This window comes from Hyperolius riggenbachi, chromosome 8 (assembly GCF_040937935.1).
Source record: "Hyperolius riggenbachi isolate aHypRig1 chromosome 8, aHypRig1.pri, whole genome shotgun sequence".
NCBI classification, from domain to species: domain Eukaryota; kingdom Metazoa; phylum Chordata; class Amphibia; order Anura; family Hyperoliidae; genus Hyperolius; species Hyperolius riggenbachi.
Genome location: NC_090653.1, coordinates 37,420,720 through 37,440,780, shown reverse-complemented (window position 1 = coordinate 37,440,780; position 20,061 = coordinate 37,420,720). Strand labels below are relative to the sequence as shown.

Genomic DNA, 20,061 nt, shown 5'->3' with positions numbered 1-20,061 from the left:
CATTTCTTTCATCTTTTGCTTATGAATCAAGCTGGTCTCTTGAATGAGAGTGCCCCTGACAACACATTTATGAGCTGCCCATAGAGTGAGAGGGGTTATCTCTGTTGTATCATTTTCCCTGAAGTAATTGCTGATGGTTTTGTGAATCTTGTTTTTGAATTCTGGATTTTGTAGTAATGAGCTATTCAGTCTCCACTGCCTGGGAAGACACTGCTTAGGGCGGATACCAATCTCCAGTGTCACAGATGAGTGATCTGAGAGACAGGCCGCTCCAATGTCTGTGAGAATCTGTTCTGAGAGTAGATTTTGTGATATGAATATGAAATCAATGCGAGTGTATGAATTATGAAGAGGAGAAAAAAAAGTGTAGTCCCTGGCAGTGGGATTTTGAATTCGCCATATATCTAGTAGCTGCCTTTTGGCGAGTGCAGTTCGGCAAGTCTTTATTGCCTTGCTGGTCAGGGAGCTCTTACCAGTGGAATTGTCCCAAGAGGGGTCCAGTACTGCATTTAAGTCGCCTCCTAAAATCAGGCTACCTTCTGCAAAAGAATCTAAGGCTTCAAGGGCCCTGACCAGGAAGGCAGGTTGCCCGCCATTGGGGGCGTAAAAAGTGCCTAATGTAAGCTTTCTGGAGAGGTATTCCCCTTTTATGAAAAGGAAGCGGCCCGTAGAGTCTTTGCACTCCTGCAGGAGGGTGAGTGAGACATCTTTTGACACAAGAATAGCTACTCCTTTAGATTTGGAGTCAGGGTTATTGCTATAGAACACTTGCGGAAAGTGTTTGTTGGTCAGTTTGGGATGTGTGTTTCCTTTAAAATGTGTCTCCTGCAGGAATGCAATTTGAACCCCATCTTTGTGGAGCTGCCTAAGCAGAGCCCTGCGTTTTTCAGGAATATTGAGACCCCTGGTGTTCAGTGATTATACTTTAAGGAATGTGGTCTAGATAGTACCAGCTGATGTTCGGATGGAGGAGGACTGGCAGGGATGTCCCAAAAAGGTATAGATCAGTAGGAAAGTGAGAAAAAGAGAGTAATTCGGAAGAGGAGTATATGTGTTGTTGCCTGCTCCTCGGCAACCATAATATAAGGCATATAAACATCATATGACAAAAATAAACATTTAAGGTATTATTTCTAGCCCGGGGGGCCATAATAACTGGGGAACAAAGTCGTACCGGCACTGCATGCAGAGCTCACGAGCCTAGCGAGTCTTGGACTGCTATTTTAAACACAAAATGGGGTTATTGAATAGAAACTTGGTGACCTGCTATATTCAGATCACGGGACAAAGCAAACTGGGTTTACATAACATTGAGGCTAGGGTGTTACGCATGCTTAAAGGGATAGGGTTAACTAAACATCATAGCATGAATGAAATCAAACATAGCAGTTAAACATGGTTATTGCCCCCAGAAAAATTTTACGCAGTTGAAAGCGTGTTGGGTTAGCACCCTGACAAATGTGAGGCAGGTAGAAGAGTTTTTAGCCCCAAAAACAGCTTAGACTAGTATTGCGATTTAAATCGCCCTTCTTTTATGGATGGATAGTCTATGGGGTAAAAAATCAGGTAGGTTCAAAATGTAAGCGCCAATCATGCTCGAACAAAAAGTCAGTAATAGGCAATAGTATATGACGAAGGGAGAGTTCTTCATAGCTTCCCAGGATCTGCCGGACCATCGATGGTATAGAAGTACTCACGTATCAGTTGTCTGGGGTAGGTCATCTCGACGTGGGCACTGTGGACCCTTGATAAGCATTAAGTCCGGGTCCCACTCAGGGAGATCAATTGTAGTAATATTCAGCTTTTTGCAAAAATCGGCAAGATCTTCAGGGTTCCGAAGCATGGCCATTTGTGTGCCTTTTTTAGCCTGTAGATGGAACGGGAAGCCCCACTTATACACGATCCCGGCGTCTCGGAGCTTCTGTAGGAGAGGGCGCAGAGCTCTACGTTGTGCCAGTGTAAGCGGTGCGAGGTCCTGGTACAGGGTGATCTCCGCGCCATCGAAGTCCACGGAGCCTTCTTGCCTGGCTGCGGCCATGATGGCGTCTTTGATTTCGAAATAGTGCACTCGGCAGATCACGTCCCTAGGTGGGGCGTTCCCTTTCGGTAGTGGCCGGAGAGCCCGGTGTACTCTATCTATGCGAATTGGAGGGCCTTGTGTTTTGTGCAATAGTTTATCAAAAATAGCCCTTACCGTCTCTCGGAGGTCTTCTTGGCGCGTGGCCTCTGGTAGGCCGCGGATACGCACATTGTTGCGGCGGCTGCGATTTTGAAGGTCTTCTATATGTGACCGGAACACAGCGTTCAGTGAGGCCTGTCGGTCTTTTGCAGCTTTGAGAGCCTGAAGATCTTTTTGGAGGTCTGTCACAGCTGCTTCCGTCGATTGAACGCGATGCCCAAGGCCTATGATGTCCTCCTTTAGCGCCGAGATTTCCTGCCTCGTGGTGGCAAGTATTGTGTCTGTCTGGCTCGACATGTCTGCCTTTGTTGGTAGGCCTCTCAGAAAGTCCCATATGTCCTCTAGGCTTTTCGCCGAAGTGGTTTCCGACGTGGACTCTTCTGGTGGTGGTGCAGAGGCCTGGCGGTCCGCCATCTTATCTGTGGCGTTGCGAGTCAACGGGCCGGTAAAGTATTTGGCAACCGTGTTTGTGGGTGCTCCCGATGTCACTGGTTGATTCTGCCGCAATCCTCTCTTAGAGGTCTTTACTGCTGTAGAGTCAATAGCAGGATTTGGCTGGGGATTTTGGTCCATTTTAGCGTAGTGCTATCATGCGGCTCGGAGCTCTGCAGAAACACGTCCTTACAGCGCCATGTCCGGCTCCGCCCCCGGGAAATCTGTTTTTGACTCCACCCACTTTTTGTAACCTTGACACACAGTCACTCAATGACCAAGTTTGTGAGCTTCCGGGTTCCTGGCATCAAAATTGTGTGACTGGAAGCAGTTTATCCAGCAAATAAATCTGATTGACTGTTTGTGGCTCTGTGAATTTGAACCCCAGTCACCCAATGACCATCTGTAGCAGGTTTGAGGCCTCTGCCATTAACAGTGTAAGAATGGCAGCAATTACAATATTCCCCTTGAAAATCAATAGGTGAATTTTTATTGTCTGTTGTAGGCTTCACCCACTTTTCTGAATATTAATCCCAGTCACCCAGCGACCAACTGTGTCAAGTTTAAGAACCCTGCCATTAACATTGTAAGTATGGCTGCAGTTTATATTTTCCTATGTTAAAAGTTAGTTGTTTTTGGCCCCGCCCACTTAATCTAACCTTGACATACAGTCACTCAATGACCAACGTTTTGAGCTTTGGGGTCCTTGGCATCAATAAGTTGCACTTTCCCATTGAAATTAAACAAATCTGATTGGCTGTATGTGGCTTGTCCCCTTTTCAGAATTTAAATCCCAGCCACCCTGTGACTGACTGTACCAGATTTGAGGCCTCTGCCATTAAGAGGGTAAGAATGGTAGCAATACAAATATTCCCCTTGAAAATCAATAGGTGAATTGTGATTGGCTGTTGAAGGCTCCACCCAATTCCCTGTCATCCAGTGACGAACTATGTCAAGTTTGAAAACCCTGCCAATAACAAAATGGCTGAAATTAATCTAACAAATCTGATTGGCTGTTTGTGGCCCGAGCCTCTTTAGTGAATTTGGACCCCAGTCACCCAATGACTGTTTCAGGTTTGAGGCCTCTGCCATTAACAGTGTAAGAACGTCAGCAATTTATTTAATTAAGTATTTTTATAGCGCCGACATATTACGCAGCGTTGTACAGAGTATATTGTCTTGTCACTAACTGTCCCTCAGAGGGGCTCACAATCTTGTTCCTACCGTAGTCATATGTATGTATCATAGTCTAGGGCCAATTTAGGGGGAAGCCAATGAGCTTATCTGTATGTTTTTGGGATATGGGAGGAAACCGGAGTACCCAGAGGAAACCCACACAGACACGGGGAGAACATATAAACTCCTTGCAGATGTTGACCTGGCTGGGATACGAACTGGCGCTGCAAGGCGAGAGCGTTACCCACTATGCCACCATGCTGCCTAATGTAGCAATGTAAATATTCCCCTTGAAAATCAATAGATGAATTTTGATTGGCTGTTGTAGGCTCCACCCACATTTTTGAATATCAATCCCAGTCACCCGGCCAACTGTGTCAAGTTTGGGAACCCACCCTGCCATTAACAGTGTAAAAAAGGTTGCAGTTTATATTTTCCCATGTAAAAAATGTAGTTGTTGGTGCTGCCCACTTTTTCTAACCTTGACATACAGTCACTCAGTTACCAAGTTTTTTGAGCTTTGGGGTCCTTGGTATCAATAATTTGTATATTACCATTGAAATTAAACAAATCTTTTTGGCTGTTTATGGCTCAGCCCCCTTTCTGAATGTGAACCCCAGTCTCCCAATGACCAACTGTACCAGGCTTGAGGCATCTTCTATTAACAGTGTAAGAAGGGAAATAATTTAAATATTACCCTTGAAAATCAACAGGTGAATTTTGATTGGCTGTTGTAGGCTCCCCTCATTTTCCTGAATATTAATCCTAGTCACTCAGTGACCAACTGTGCAAACCCTGCCATTAACAGTGTAAGAATGGCTGCAGGTTATATTTGCCTAGTGAAATTTGTTTTTAGCTCCACCCACTTTTTGTCACCTTGACACACAGTCACTCAACGATCAAGTTTGTGAGCTTTCAGGTTCCTGGCATCATAAATGTGTGAATGGAAGCAGTTTATTCAGCAAGGAATTCTGATTGGCTGTATGTGGCCCCGCCCATTTAGTGAATTTGGAACCCAGTCACCCAATGACAGACTGTAGCAAGTTTGAAGCCTCTGCCATTAACAGTGTAAGAATGGCAGCAGTTTAAATACCCCTTGAAAACCAATAGGTGAGTTTTGATTAGCTGTTGTAGGCTCCACCCACTTTCCTGAATCTTAATCTCATTCACCCAGTGACCAAGTGTGCCAAGTTTGAGAACCCTGCCATTAACAGTGTAAGAATGGCTGCAGTTTACAGTTTCCCATTTAAAATGAATAGCTGAAATTTGATTGGCTGTTTTATGCTCCACCCACTTTTCCTGGATTTGTAACCGCGGTCACCAAGTGACCAACTGTGCCAAGTGTGGGGACCTTTTCCATTTTTTCCATTGACATGAATGGGTGAAATCTGATTTACTGTAGCTCCGCCCAGGTGTGCAGGGGGAAAGCGAGACCCCCAAAACATATCCCAGGTAGTAAGGGATTTGTATACCAAGTTTCGTTCATATCGGTCAAGGCATGTCACACGGCTGTCCTCATTACAGCGCTGCCATAGATCGCAGAGCTGTACAGAGTAAAAAGACGTCGGTTTCGCTGTCTGATGGCCCATACTCACGAGGGACTTTTGTCGCCTCAACACGCGGCGCGCGCGTGTTGCGGCGACAGGTCGCCCGTGAGTATGGGCCGTTGCACGCGCGCGCACCCCGAACTGTCGCCCGTCGCTCTTGTCGCCATGCGATTGAAAGTTTCAATCGCATGGCAACAGTCGCCGCCGCACCTCCGCCGCAACTGTCGCTAGTCCGCGTGAGTACGCGGACTAGCGACAGCAACCTCCATAGAGGTAAATGGAGCTTCCGGCGGGGGGAGGAGGAACGTCGGCGACAGCTTCCGTCTCGCCGCTGGTCCCTCTTCCGCGTGTGTACGCGGAGGGACCTGGAGAGAAGCTGTCGCCGGCCTGTCGCTAGCACGCTCACGTGTGCTGGCGACAGGCCACTTCTGCAGCCCGTGAGTACGGGCCATAACAGTCTCCTATTGGCGATCGCTGCTGGGAGAGATGCGTGCGGAAAAGTGGAGATGCGTGTGCATCGGCGTGCGTGATCTCCTGCAGAACCCCGCACTAGGACTTCACGCCAACCAGCGTGGAGCGGTCAGCAAGGATAACATGACTGATTCTTTACATACGTATAATCGTAACAGCATTTGATATTGTGAATAGTTTGCAAGCATTAATGCTGTGGATCAATGCAAAACAATGTTTTCATTTGAATGATCTGGTTGAAAATACATCAATAATCATATCATAATTTTACCGTTAACGGACACCTTTAGGCAGGTGTGAGGTGAATGTGTGGGCCTGCCCTGCCCCCTGCAGGCGGTTAGAGATCTCTGCAGGAGAGGGCTGGCCTGTCACACAGTGACTCAGACTGATGAAGCTGCAGCTGCAATTCTCTACTTTCACTTTTACTTAGAAGAGAAAAGTCACAGCAAGATGCCCGGATTTGGAGACCCCCGGGGCTCGTCCTATGAAGTGTCCACTGGGGTAAGTGATGCCCATCAGGGGGTTACCTTATACAGAAGTGGGGCTTGGGAGGGACAGACCCAGAAAACCACAACATAGAGGTTGCTGAGAGGGAGGAGGAGGCCAGCTGCTCTGTGAAGAGGGACGTTTCCGCACACTGGAGCAGCGAAACACATTCATAAAAGGGGCACTCCTGATAATAATACAAAAGCTGCATTCTTCTGCTTTATGTCTTTGTAAAAGCTACAGAGCAAGGACACAAAAAGTAAGTGGCAACATTACACACAGATCCTTAATGAGTATTGAAGTATGTGCTGCGCATACATCATAGGAACAAACATTCTGTATGTAACAAAGGCCGATACAGGTACACGAAAATGTGATTAATTGTGAAAGATAAGCATTTAGTGCTCTAGAGCCCAGGTTCTCAATGTGTGAGTACCCCGGGGGTACTTCTGATGGGTCCAGGGGGTATTCGGACTTGATATAGTTCATGCAAATCCAAGGCTAGGTTCACAGTGGTCAGTTGCCTAATGCACGTGTTATAATGAGTGTGAGCTGCAATGGAGACTGGACAAAGACACTAATACAAATCCTGCATGCAGCAAGGCAAAATAACGTGATCAGTTACAACGCAGCAGTACTTTGAACAGGCCCATAGATTTTTATGGGCGTAATTATTCTGCAATGCAATTGAGCCCTGTGAACTAGTTCTGAAGTAAAAAAAAGTTACATGAGGTAGAGACACGTGTATCAAAAAAGGGCGCCTGGAAAAAAGGGCGCGGGGTATAGCCGAAATTGTAAGTTTTAATGCAAAACCATATTTTTCGTTTAAGAGGTTGTAAACGAAAATTTAGTGCCAAATAGGTTAAATAAACGAAAATGAAATGGCAAAATACCGTCTATAACAACAAACGAATTCTGAAATGAAACGTTAAAAAGCGTCTATAACAAAAACGATATTTACACTTGTATGAAGCATAGCAATGCAATGGTAGATTTTACAAATATTTTACTGCAATTATACCAAACTATAGGCTCACACAGATCTCTCCCTATCCCTAACCCCTAGACCCCTCTTTGTTTAAATATACATAATTTAATAAATTGTATATATTACATATATTGTGCTGTAACTATACCTAACCTTACTCTCACACAGAGCCCTCCCTGTACCTATCCCTAACCCCTAGACCCCCCTGGTGGTGCCTAACCCTAACCACCCCCCTGGTGGTGCCTAACCCTAACCACCCCCCTGGTGGTGCCTAACCCTAACCACCACCCTAGTGGTGCCTAACCCTAACCACCCCCCTGGTGGTGCTTAAACCTAACCACCCCCTGGTCGTTCCTAACCCTAACCACCCCCCTGGTGGTGGCTAAACCTAACCACCCCCCTGGTGGTGCCTAAACCTAACCACCCCCTGGTGGTGCCTAAACCTAAGCACCTCCCTAGTGGTGCCTAACCCTAAATCTCCCCAGGTGATGCCTAACCCTAACCATCCCCCTGGTGGTGTGTATTCGACTGTAACTATACCTAACCCTCCCTGTACCCAACCCTAACCCCTAGACCCCCCTGGTGGTGCCTAACCCTAACCACCCCCTGGTTGCGTATATTATACTGTAACTTTAACCTAACCCTCCCTGTACCTATCCCTAACCCCTAGACCTCTCTGGTAATGCCTAAACCTAACCATCCCCACCGCACAAACACCCTAAACACATATAAACAATAATATATTTAATCCTTAAAATACTTCACTACAAATAACATGAATAAAATAATTTATATATTTGTAATAGAATAAATAGCCTTAAAATAGCCTTAAAATCACATATACATTAATATTATAAATAGAGAAAAGTATATATAAATATATACAATACAATAGATAGCCTTACAATCACGTATGCATTAGAAATCTTAAAATAACAGTAATAGTAAAAGCGATATTTTAGTAACTATAATCAACGCATTGTAAGTGTAAAAACAAAGTTAATACCAAAAGCGATGTATTTCTAATACTATAAGGTTGAAAACGGTATTTAAGCATTATACATATTTTTAAACGATCAAAGAAGTGTAAACGAAAATGTAGTTGTTATACTTTTGTAAGCGAAATTTTAAAACGAAAAAATAAGTATAACACAAACTCAAAACGAACTTGTAAACGATATTTGTTATAAACCTTATTCTGTAAACGAAAACTTTTGTTAACACGATCCCTGTAACCGCTATTTCTCGGGCGCCCTTTTTTCCTGTTGGGCGATATTTTGCATTGCAGTCTATGGCGGCGCCCTTTTTGTCCACTATCCCTGTGCGCCCTTTTTTACTAGCACCCAATAGAGACTTGATTCTCTGGCACCAACGGAGATTGGCTGATGCCGGATCAGTGTATTTTCTGGTTGCTTGAGAGACAATGTTAAAAATAGGCCTAGCTAATACCCCATTCTATATACATACCATGAACAGGGGCGTAGCAATAGGGGTTGCAGAGGTAGCGACCGCATCGGGGCCCTTGGGCCAGAGGGGCCCCGAAGGGCCCTCCCTCAACTGCAGTATTAGCTCTCTATTGGTCCTGTGCTCATAATAATCACTTCTATAGATACTTTGAATAGTGGTAATCATTAACAAACGGTTCCCCATCCCCTTCTTGCACCTCTGACACTGTAGTTGCCATTGGCAGGTTTTGGTGTGCCGTATCAATTGTTCTGTATAGAGTGCTTGGGGGGCCCTATTGTAAAACTTGCATCGGGGCCCACAGCTCCATAGCTACGCCACTGACCATGAACTCTTTATTAAATGTCAAGACACATTAAATGAAAGTATATTAACCTTGGGATCGAGATAAACAGAGGAACACCAAGAGCCCCAATAGTGTAGTATGTATTGACAAAGGGATAATGACAAAGAGTAATAGTCAGGGTCACCAATAGGCAACCACTGTAAAAGCAGGTGGGGAGATTATCCTGACCCCACTCAGGAATAAGAAGTCGCTCTCTGTAGATAGTAGAAAAGGGTCGCAACCCTCCACCCAGGGTGGATACAATATTATATAGGAGAGAACAGAGACACCAAAAGGATAAAAGGGGTTTTAAAGGAGCTTAAAAGCCAAAAATTTGGTAATTAGAGGAGGCAGTGGTGGACTTACCTCCTCCAAGCAGACACAACACGACTGTACATTCAGTCTATTTATTAACAAACTCCAGATATCTGGAGTTTGTTAATAAATAGACTGAATACTGAATGTACAATCGTGCTGTGTCTGCTTGGAAGGAGGTAAGTCCACCACTGCCTCCTCTAATTACCAAATTTTTGGCTTTTAAGCTCCTTTAAAACCCCTTTTATCCTTTTAGCTCCTCTGTTCTCTCCTATATATTAACCTTGGGATAGGCATGGAGCCCAGTCTTTAAAGTGAACCTTAAGCCAGGATCGTTTTTCAAAATGAAGATATTACCTAAATCTTCTTTCCCAGCCCTGCAATTTTGCTTGTGTAGTACGGCTCTGGAGCCTTTAGTTACATTGTTACCGGCAGGGTGATTAATTATAATTTATTCAAGCTTGTTAGCTTCCTGCGTCTCCTGCCTCCTAGCTACGCTCGCTCATGCACTGCTTCTATGCAATGCAAATCGCGCCGTGCACGCGCACGCTTCCAATGTTCAGGCACTCGCACAGCTCAGTACAGGCAGCGGCACCGGCGGCAGAAGGACCCAGCGAGGAAGGAATGATTTCTGTGTTTACTATCCTGGGTCATTCGCCGTCAGGCGCCGACAGGGCTGGCTGTCAGGGCGGATTTATGGGAACCAGAGGACCAGATAAGAAAACAAACACTGCGGTAAGACTCTTATCTGGCTCCTCTACTGTGCACACTGTCAGGTTTAAAAAAAAAGGTTGGCTTAAGTGCCTCTTTAAAGGACACATCTGAGCATCTTAACCACTTCGCGTCCCTGGGCTATTCCCCCTTAAAAACCAGAGCAATTTTCTGCATTTCACACTCCTGCCATTCATTAGCCAATAACTTTATCAATACTTATCACACATAAATGATCTATACCTTGTTTTTTTCGCCACCAATTAGGCTTTCATTGGTTGTTACTTTTTGCTAAGAATTATTTTATTTTGTATGCAGTTTTCAGCCATTATAGTTTAAAAATAATAAGCACTACTGTAGATTAAACCCACACATTAAATTTGCCTGTTTGTCCTGGTTATTAAAACATTTAAATGATGATCCTAGTACAATGTATGGCAACGATATAATATTTGAAAATAAAGGTGCTTTTTTTCAATGTTGTGTCTTTGGCTTTACCTACAATTTATGTGGCTCTTTTGTATCCCCTACCCCTAGTTAGCCAGATGTGCTCCTGTATATTCTCCCCTCCCCCATAGTTGGCCAGATGTGCCTCTGTACCCCTTCCCCCAGCCCCAGTTAGCCAGGTGTGCCTCTGTAACCCCCCAGATGGGGCTTTTTATCCCCTCCCCCCCATAGTTATCCAGGTGTCGTTTTAAATCCCCCTCACCTCCCATAGATAGCCAGGTATGTGCCCCTTTATTCCTCCCCCCCCCCCAGATAGCCAGCTATGTGCCTTGTAATCCCCCCCCCCCAATGGATAGCCAGGTGTGGGCCCCTCTATCCCTCCCCCTCCCACCATGGATAGAAAGCTGTGCGCCATGTAATCCCCCCCCCCCATGGACAGCCAGGAGTGCCCCTTTATCCCTCCCCCTTGCCCCATTGATAGCCAGCTGTGTGCTGTGTAATCTCCCCCCCCATGGATAAGCCAGGTGTGGGCCCTTTGATCCCCCCCCCATGGATAGCCAGGTGTGGGCCCGGTGACCCCCCCCCCATGGATAGTCAAGTGGGACCCTTTATCTCTCCCCCCATGGATAGGCAGCTGTGTGCCCTGTGATCAACCCCCCCCCCCCCCCCATAGATAGCCAGGTGTGGGCCTCTTTACCCCCCTCCCCCCTGGCTAGCCAGCTGTGTGTAAAAAATACCCCCCCCCCCATATGGATAGCCAGGTGTGGGCCCGTTATAGACCGCCCCCCCCCCCCACATGGCAGGTGCCACCCCCCTTGCAGTCACAATCACTCACCTGCACTTGTTCCTGCGACGATCGCGATCCCCTCCATTCAGTACCGCTGTCAGCCTCACTTTGCAGAACGGATCGGGTCCCGGCTTGATGACGTCATCAAGCCGGGACCCGATCCGTTCGGCATACATAGTGAGGCTGACAGCGGTACTGAATGGAGGGGATCGCGATCGTCGCAGGAACAAGTGCAGGTGAGTGATTGCTACATTGTGCTGGAGGAAGGATGGGTATTACAGGAGATCGGGCGGGGGGTGGGTGAATCGGAGCCCTGGGAAGGGATGCAAATTTAGTGTAGTTAGGGGGAGGGGGGTTAATGAGCCCAGGCACGTGCTAGCACGTGTGCTGTGCTCAGTAAATCAAAGTAACTTATATTCACGTCGTGTGGCTTTCAGGAGCCACTTGCAACAACGTGAATATACTGTAGCTAGGATGTGAAAAGGTTAAAAATAAAAAAATCCACTTACCTGGGGCTTCCTCCAGCCCCTTGCAGCCGTTCTGTGCCCTCACCGCAGCTCCGCTCCCGCCGGTGGCCCCCTCCGGTGCAAAAGGCCTACTTGTGCTTTAGCATGTGGCTCACGTAGTTGTGCTGATGTCATCCGGACTGTATTGCGCAGGCACAGTAGTTCTGCTCCTGCGCAGTACAGTCTGGATGACGTTGATGCGACTCAGTGATCCGCATTGGGGAAGCCCAAGCAGATGCCGACCTGGCAAAGTTGGCAGTTGAGGGCGCGGCGAGGGCGCAGGACAGCTGCCAGGGGCTGGAGGTAGCCCCAGGTAAGTGGATTTTTAATTTTTATTGTGCTCGGACCTTCCCTTTAATAAGCACAGCAGGGCCTAAGAAGCCTAAGAAGTTGGTCTTCACCACTGTGAATGCTGCCGGCGATTTGTTCTGGCTGCTTGAGCGTCTGGTTAGTTGAGTTCTGGATAACCGCTATTCTACTGTACTTACCACTGTAGAGGGAAGCGTCTGAATGTTCCAGCAGCTTCCCCAATCATCCACAACCCCTCAGCTGCCGGATGGGACTCTCTTCATCTTCTGTGTACAAGTGTGGACACACTGTGCAGCAGCTAGAAGGACTCTCTCCTGTGCAGTAGCACGGAGCTGCTCATGTATGGAGTACAGATATGCACAGGCAAGGGCCTACTTGGCACCTGTACAGTGCGCCGGCGCTTGAGAGAGGAGAGGAGAGCATGGCCACAAGCAATACTCAGCATATTGTTGAATATTGTGATGAAGGCCTCTGCGCAGGAATGGAGAAAGTCCTATATAAACTACAACAACAAATTAGTATTTCAGCTTGTTAAAGGACAACTGAAGTGAGAGGGGATATGGAGGCTGCCATATTTATTTCCTTTTAAGCAATACCAGTTGCCTGGCAGCCCCGCTGATCCTCTGCCTCTAATACTTTTAGCCATAGACCCTGAACAAGCATGCAGCAGATTAGATGTTTCTGACATTAATGTCAGATCTGACAAGATTAGCCATATGCTTGTTTCTGGTCTGATTTAGTCACTACTCCAGCCAAATAGACCAGCAGGACTGCCAGGCAACTGGTATTGTTTAAAAGGAAATAAATATGGCAGCCTCCATATTCTTCTCACCTCAGTTGTTCTTTCAAAGCAATAGTAAATGGTTGGAATTCATTAGAACCAATCACTATGTACTACTGTTAAATATAGGGGTACTTGAAATCATCTTTACCATACCAAGGGGTACTTATTGCACACAGACTTTCAAAAGTGGTACATATCAATAAAATGTTGAGAAACACTGCTCTAGAGCATGAGAGGACTCTATCTCTAGAAACAAAATATAAGGGGCTTGATTCACAAAGCGGTGCTAACCTACTTAGCACGTCTAAAGACTTTAGACGTGCTAACCAGGGTGCTAAGTAGGTTAGCACCGGATTTCTCAATCAGATCGCGCGCAAAGTTTTGCGCGCAAAGTTTTACGCGCAAAGTTTTACGCGGGCAAAGTTCTATGCGCGCGCTAAGTCCCATAGGCTTTAATGGGCACTTCGCGCGGAGCGCCTTGCGCTCTGTGCAGTGCGCGCGTAAAGTTTTACGCGCATAAAGTTTTGCACGCGAAAAGTTAGTTTACACGTTCTAAGGGGGTTGTTACAGGCGTGCTAACAGTTAGCACTGCTTTGTGAATCAAGCCCAAGGAGTGTAATAAAAACTGTAAAAACGTCATCAGACTTGCAAAGGTGGAAGAGGAAAAATAAGTTGCCAGCAATATTAGGTCAAACCCAAAAAAGTTATATATATATACAGGTAGTCCCCGGTTAACGAACAAGTTAGGGACTGTAGGTTTGTTTTTAACCTGAATCTGTTCTTAAGTCAGAATATTGTGCCATCTCTGTCCCCTGTACCTCCTCTGTGCCCCCCAGTGTCTCCAGTGTCCCCCTCTGTGTCACCTCTGCCCTCTGTACCAGCTTATACACGTTTAAAAGCCATTTTTCTTTGATTTTTTTTAAATCGATGTTCTCAAAAACTACAAGTCGTATTTAAAAAAGTTTTGGGTACAGAGATTCCATGGCGTTTGTATCGGCGGGTCGTTCGTAAGTCAGGGACTACCTTTATATATACAGTGGGTTGCAAAAGTATTCGGCCCCCTTGAAGTTTTCCACATTTTGTCACATTACTGCCACAAACATGCATCAATTGTATTGGAATTCCACATGAAAGACCAATACAAAGTGGTGTACACGTGAGAAGTGGAACGAAAATCAGACATGATTCCAAACATTTTTTACAAATAAATAACTGCAAAGTGGGGTGTGCGTAATTATTCAGCCCCCCTGAGTCAATACTTTGTAGAACCACCTTTTGCTGCAATTACAGCTGCCAGTCTTTTAGGGCAGGGGTCCCCAACCTTTTTGAGCCCGGGGCCCACTATCCCAACCATACTTTTCTCTAGGGCCCCTGTATAAGGACTATAGTTGCCCCAGTATAGTTAGTTAAGTAGTATAGTTGCCCCAATATAGTTAGTATAGTTACCCCAGTATAGCAAATACAGTTACCACAGTATAGCAAGTACAGTTACCACAGTATAGCAAGTACAGTTAGCCCAGTATAGCAAGTAGTTACCCCAGTATAGCTGCCCCAGTGTAGCCAGTACAGTTACCCCAGTATAGCTGCCCCAGTGTAGCCAGTACAGTTATCCCAGTGTAGCCAGTAGTTACCCCAGTATAGCTGCCCCAGTGTAGCTAGGAGAGGTGGCCTTTTCCCCCTGCGGCCGCCGCCCCTGTTACCTTATGAGCGGGCGGTTGCTTCCTTCCTTATATTCCCCCATAGCTCCTCTCCTTGTTGCAGCATTTCTTATTACAGCAGCGCTTCCTGTGCGGCTGCTGTAAGGAGGGAAGGAGGCGGGGCAGCGGCTTCCTGTAGCGGCGATAGCCATTACCATGGGGGAATATAAGGAAGGAAGCGGCCGCCCGCTCATAAGGTAACAGGAGCGGCGGCCGCGGGGGGAGAGGGAGAAAGGCCAGATCCGCCGCGGCCCCCCAGAAATCTGCCCACGGACCACCAGGGGGACGCGGACCCCAGGTTGGGGACCCATGTTTTAGGGTACGTCTCTACCAGCTTTGCACATCTAGAGACTGAAATCCTTGCCCATTCTTCTTTGCAAAACAGCTCCAGCTCAGTCAGATTAGATGGACAGCGTTTGTGAACAGCAGTTTTCAGATCTTGCCACAGATTCTCGATTGGATTTAGATCTGGACTTTGACTGGGCCATTCTAACACATGGATATGTTTTGTTTTAAACCATGCCATTGTTGCCCTGGCTTTATGTTTAGGGTTGTTGTCCTGCTGGAAGGTGAACCTCCGCCCCAGTCTCAAGTCTTTTGCAGACTCCAAGAGGTTTTCTTCCAAGTTTGCCCTGTATTTGGCCCTCCCCATCTTCCCATCAACTCTGACCAGCTTCCCTGTCCCTGCTGAAGAGATGCACCCCCGAGCATGATGCTGCCACCACAATATTTGGCAGTGGGGATGGTGTGTTCAGAGTGATGTGCAGTGTTAGTTTTCCACCACACATAGCGTTTTGCATTTTGGCCAAAAAGTTCCATTTTGGTCTCATCTGACCAAAGCATTTTCTTCCACATGGTTGCTGTGTCCCCCACATGGCTTGTGGCAAAGTGCAAACGGGACTTCTTATGCTTTCTGTTAACAATGCCTTTCTTCTTGCCACTCTTCCATAAAGGCCAACTTTGTACAGTGCATGACTAATAGTTGTCCTATGGACAGAGTCTCCCACCTGAGCTGTAGATCTCTGCAGCTCGTCCAGAGTCACCATGGACCTCTTGACAGCATTTCTGATCAGCGCTCTCCATATTCGGCCTGTGAGTTTAGGTGGATGGCCTTGTCTTGGTAGGTTTACAGTTGTGCCATACTCCTTCCATTTCTGAATGATCGCTTGAACAGTGCTCTGTGGGATGTTCAAGGCTTTGGAAATCTATTTGTAGCCTAAGTCTGCTTTAAATTTCTCAATAACTTGATCCCTGACCGGTCTGGTGTGTTCTTTGGACTTCATGGTGGTGTTGCTCCCAATATTCTCTTAGACAACCTCTGAGGCCGTCACAGGGCAGCTGTATTTGTACTGACATTAGATTACACACAGGTGCACTCTATTTAGTCATAAGCACTCATCAGGCAATGTCTATAGGCAACTGACTGCACTCAGATCAAAGGGGGCTTAATAATTATGCACACACCACTTTGCAGTTATTTATTTGTAAAAAAGGTTTGGAATCATGTACGATTTTCGTTCCACTTCTCACGCGTACAACATTATGTTCGTGTTGCCTACGTCACCATTCTGTTCGTGTTACCTTGACAAAGGGGACCTCACGGGGCCCCGAAACGAATCGTTGGTATTTGGAATGGAATATTGTCACATTGTCTGAATAAAACTTGGAAGTTTACTTTTTGAGTGTGTGGACCTTCTGGATCTTTTTGTTTGACTTACATGGGTCCTTGCACCTCAATCGTGGTGTGCAATCTTGCATCGATCTATGGAACCACTTTGTATTGGTCTTTCATGTGGAATTCCAATAAAATTGATTCATGGTTGTGCCAGTAATGTGACAAACTGTGGAAAACTTCAAGGGGGCCGAATACTTTTGCAACCCACTGTATATATTTGTATATATATATATATATATATATATATATATATATATATATATACATACACATACTGTATATATATATTGCATACTGTATATTTAAAAGAAAAAAGGCTGAGAAAGAATATAGGACTTCTAAAAGATCAGACAGGGAACTTCATTGCTGATAATTAAGCTGAAGCTGAGATTTTAAACGCCCATTTGCTTCTCTCTTTACCAAGGTGATGCCCTTGTCTCATAATACAGTTTAGGATTGTTCCCAATCCACCTCATTCAGCAGGAATAGCCTGAAAGAGAATCTGTATGAAAAAAAATGCCCCACCTTGGGAGGAGGAAGCCTCTGTCTGGATCCTATCGACACTTCCCTGTCCTCCTCCGTCCTACGGTGGTCTTGCTTTGCCACTCCAAGAGGCGGCCATGTAAATATTTACCTTACCGACTCTAACGCAGGCGCAATAGCGGCTCGGAAATAGGCGGAAATAGCCAATCCCAGGTGGGTCTGCTCTACTGCACAGGTGCAGGAGACTTGCGTCTCCGTAGTAGAGTGGACCCGACTGGGATCGGCTATTTCCGCCTATTCTGAGCCAAGAGCCTCTACAGCTGGTGCCGGGGAAGGTAAATATTGTACAGCCTGACAAATTGTTGGCTGTGCCTTCCGAGGGGCAAAGAGAGAACACCGTGGGATCCGAGGAGGACGGGAGAAGCTGCGATAGGATCCAGAGGCTTCCCCCTCCTGAGGTAACTACCCCCCAGGGGCACTTTTTTCAGTACAGAGTTTCTTTAAGTTACATACAAACACTGGTTTGAACTCGGCCGTGGCGAACGATAAAGACCGCCTCTGCCAATAATCTGGAAACCAGCATGTGTAAAGCAGCCGCACGATGCCTGCTAAAGATCCGGTATACCAGATTTTTAGTGATTCCCCGATGACCAGTGGTGCTCTCACGAATGGTCGTGATCACGAGTACGCGTGATTAACGGCCATTTTTCCGCATCACGAAGGCCGTGAGCCGCATGCCGTGATCCGCATGGATCACGTCATCGCGTCAAATCCGGCTCACGGCATGCGTACGAAAATACGGGTCACGACCCGTTATCACGGCCGTGATGCGGATTTTTCCCAGAACATGTCACTGGGCCAATCAGAGGCCCCTGACGCAGGCTAGAGCAACCAATCACAGGAGGGGAGTCTATGCCCTCCCCTCCTGTATATAACCAGCGGCCATTTCCAGAAACTCCGTCCTTGCAAGAGACTGTGGTCTGAGAGAGTATCTCCAGGCCATTTCTGTCACAAGCAAGGGCATTTTGGTGTGAAAACCCAGCGTTTTTGCTAATTACAGTGATCACATATTGATGATATTACTTGTATTTAGTTAGGTAGTGATTACACTGTCAGTTAGTGAGTGTAGTTCAGAGTGTACTATGCTGCTAGTGTCTGCTGTTGTGCTACTGTGCAGGCAGGCACTGCACGCAGGTTTCTGTGCTGCTGTATATATACTACTGTACTACTGTATTAGCTAGCCAGTGAATACTGACTGTCAGTTAGTCAGTGTAGTTCAGAGTGTACTGTCTGTGCTGCTAGTGTCTGCTGTTGTGCTACTGTGCAGGAAGGCACTGCACGCAGATTTCTGTGCTGCTGTATATATAGTACTGTACTGTATTAACTAGCCAGTAGCCAGTGATTACTGACTGACTGACTGACTGTCAGTTAGTTATTATAACAAAGAATGTCTGGAAGGGCACGAGGACGACCCAAGAAGAGAGGGAGTGGCAGTCCCACCGCTTCTGGGACTGTTTCACGGGCAGGAAGAGTATGCTCAGCTGTAGGGGCACAAGGGGATGGAGTCAGGCGTCAAACAGCATCATCACAGCGTATGCCAATGAGAATGGCATCCATTTTCAGCAACCGTGGTGCCAATGTAGAGAGGCATTTAGAGGCAGTGATGCAGTTGATGTCGGCGGTTGATGACGTAGCTGAAGAGCCCATTAGTTCACAGACCTCGGTGATTGCCAGCACTCACAGCAGCAGCTGCAGCAGCAGCCAACGCCCCCAGCTTTCTGCTGTATCCACCCCAGCAGTCATTGATAATCCCTCTGAGGATGACACCATTCCGCCGTTGAGTCCGGGGAGTGAAAATGTCTTGATGGGTGTGTTAGGCGATGATGCCATGATGGTTCCTGTTGTGCACGATGATGCACTACAAGCAGAACATTCTAATGAGGAGGCGGGGGGGGGAATGGGATTATGTGTGTGGAAGAGGTGTTTGGGTCAGGAGGAGATGATTTGTCTATTGATGAGGAGGAACATTCACCTTATGTGCCTGATGACGAGTTCTCTGAAGGCAGCTCAGAGGAGGACGAGTCACAGCAGCATGGGCATCGCCACATGTCAGGCACGGGCAGGTCCAGAAGTGGGCGTGGAAGGCAGGAGCCACAGCCTTCAGCTTCAGCCAGCACCACCATCACAAGCAGCAGCACCACCACGCAGGCCCGGCCCTAGACCATTTGCCGCCTGAGGCAAAATTTAAAGAAATCGCCGCCGCCGCGACCCCCCCCCCCCCCCCCCGTGGGTGTGGGGGGGCCGCCCGAGCTGGAGGGGATAGCGGGCAGGAAGGGGGTATTGGGCCTAATGGCGGGGAGGGGGGTCGGACCCCCCCCTCCCTCGCCTGGGTCCCCCGTCCTCCGCTCCCCTCCAGCTTGTTATGCGCGCTGGCTGGCTGGCTGCAGCTGTAAGAGGCAACGGGCGGGGATCACTCACCTCTTCCTCGTTCAGCCTGCGCTCCACTGACGTCACTTCCTGCTACGCCGCAGGAAGTGACGTATGTGGAGCGCACGCTGGAACGAGGAAGAGGTGAATGATCCCCGCCCGTTGCCTCTTACAGCTGCAGCCAGCCAGCCAGCCAGCGTGCATAACAAGCTGGAGGGGAGCGGAGGACGGGGGACCCAGGCGAGGGAGGGGGGGTCCGACCCCCCTCCCCGCCGCTAGGCCCAATACCCCCTTCCTGCCCGCTATCCCCTCCAGCTCGGGCGGCCCTCCCACACCCACGGACGGGCGGGTGCCGCCCCCCCATAAGTGCCGCCTGAGGCAAACGTTTCACCCCGCCTCATGGGCGGGCCGGCCCTGCCACCACGCAACTCTCAGGCAGAGCTGCCGCACCCGCTTCAAGCCAGGAGGGGAATCTTACATCCCCCATCTGGAATTTTTTTGTTGTGTCTCAAAAAGACAAGAAGTTTGCAGTGTGCAACACCTGCAATAAAATACTGAGCCGTGGGAAAAAGAGTACCACCTCATCCCTGCAGACCCACCTGAAAACGAAGCACAGAAATGATTATGTCATTTTTAAGAGGCTGAACGAACAGAAAGGGGGTGGTGAGAGCACAAGAACCATCGTGCAGCATTTAGGAGGAGCAGCAGCATCATCCCTCCCTCATGGTCATCGGCATGGGCTAATCCTACAAAGAACATCCTCTCTCTCCAGTGCGGCCTCGGCAACTCATGCCACAGACATTGAGGCTGGTGAGGCCAGCCAGCCCTCATTGTTCTCCTCTCCTCCTTCCT

The 20,061-nt window shown here is 47.5% G+C and overlaps 1 protein-coding gene across 1 annotated transcript in view; it reads left to right on the top strand.

Annotated features, from left to right (window-relative positions):
- The first annotated feature begins 6,169 nt into the window (after positions 1 to 6,169).
- PSMB9 (proteasome 20S subunit beta 9) overlaps positions 6,170 to 20,061 on the top strand; it is a 29,170-nt gene continuing 15,278 nt past the window's right edge. The window contains exon 1 of the mRNA XM_068249345.1: positions 6,170 to 6,306. Within this exon, the coding sequence (XP_068105446.1) occupies positions 6,256 to 6,306 (51 nt within the window). The 5' untranslated portion in view covers positions 6,170 to 6,255. The remainder of the gene's footprint in view (positions 6,307 to 20,061) is intronic.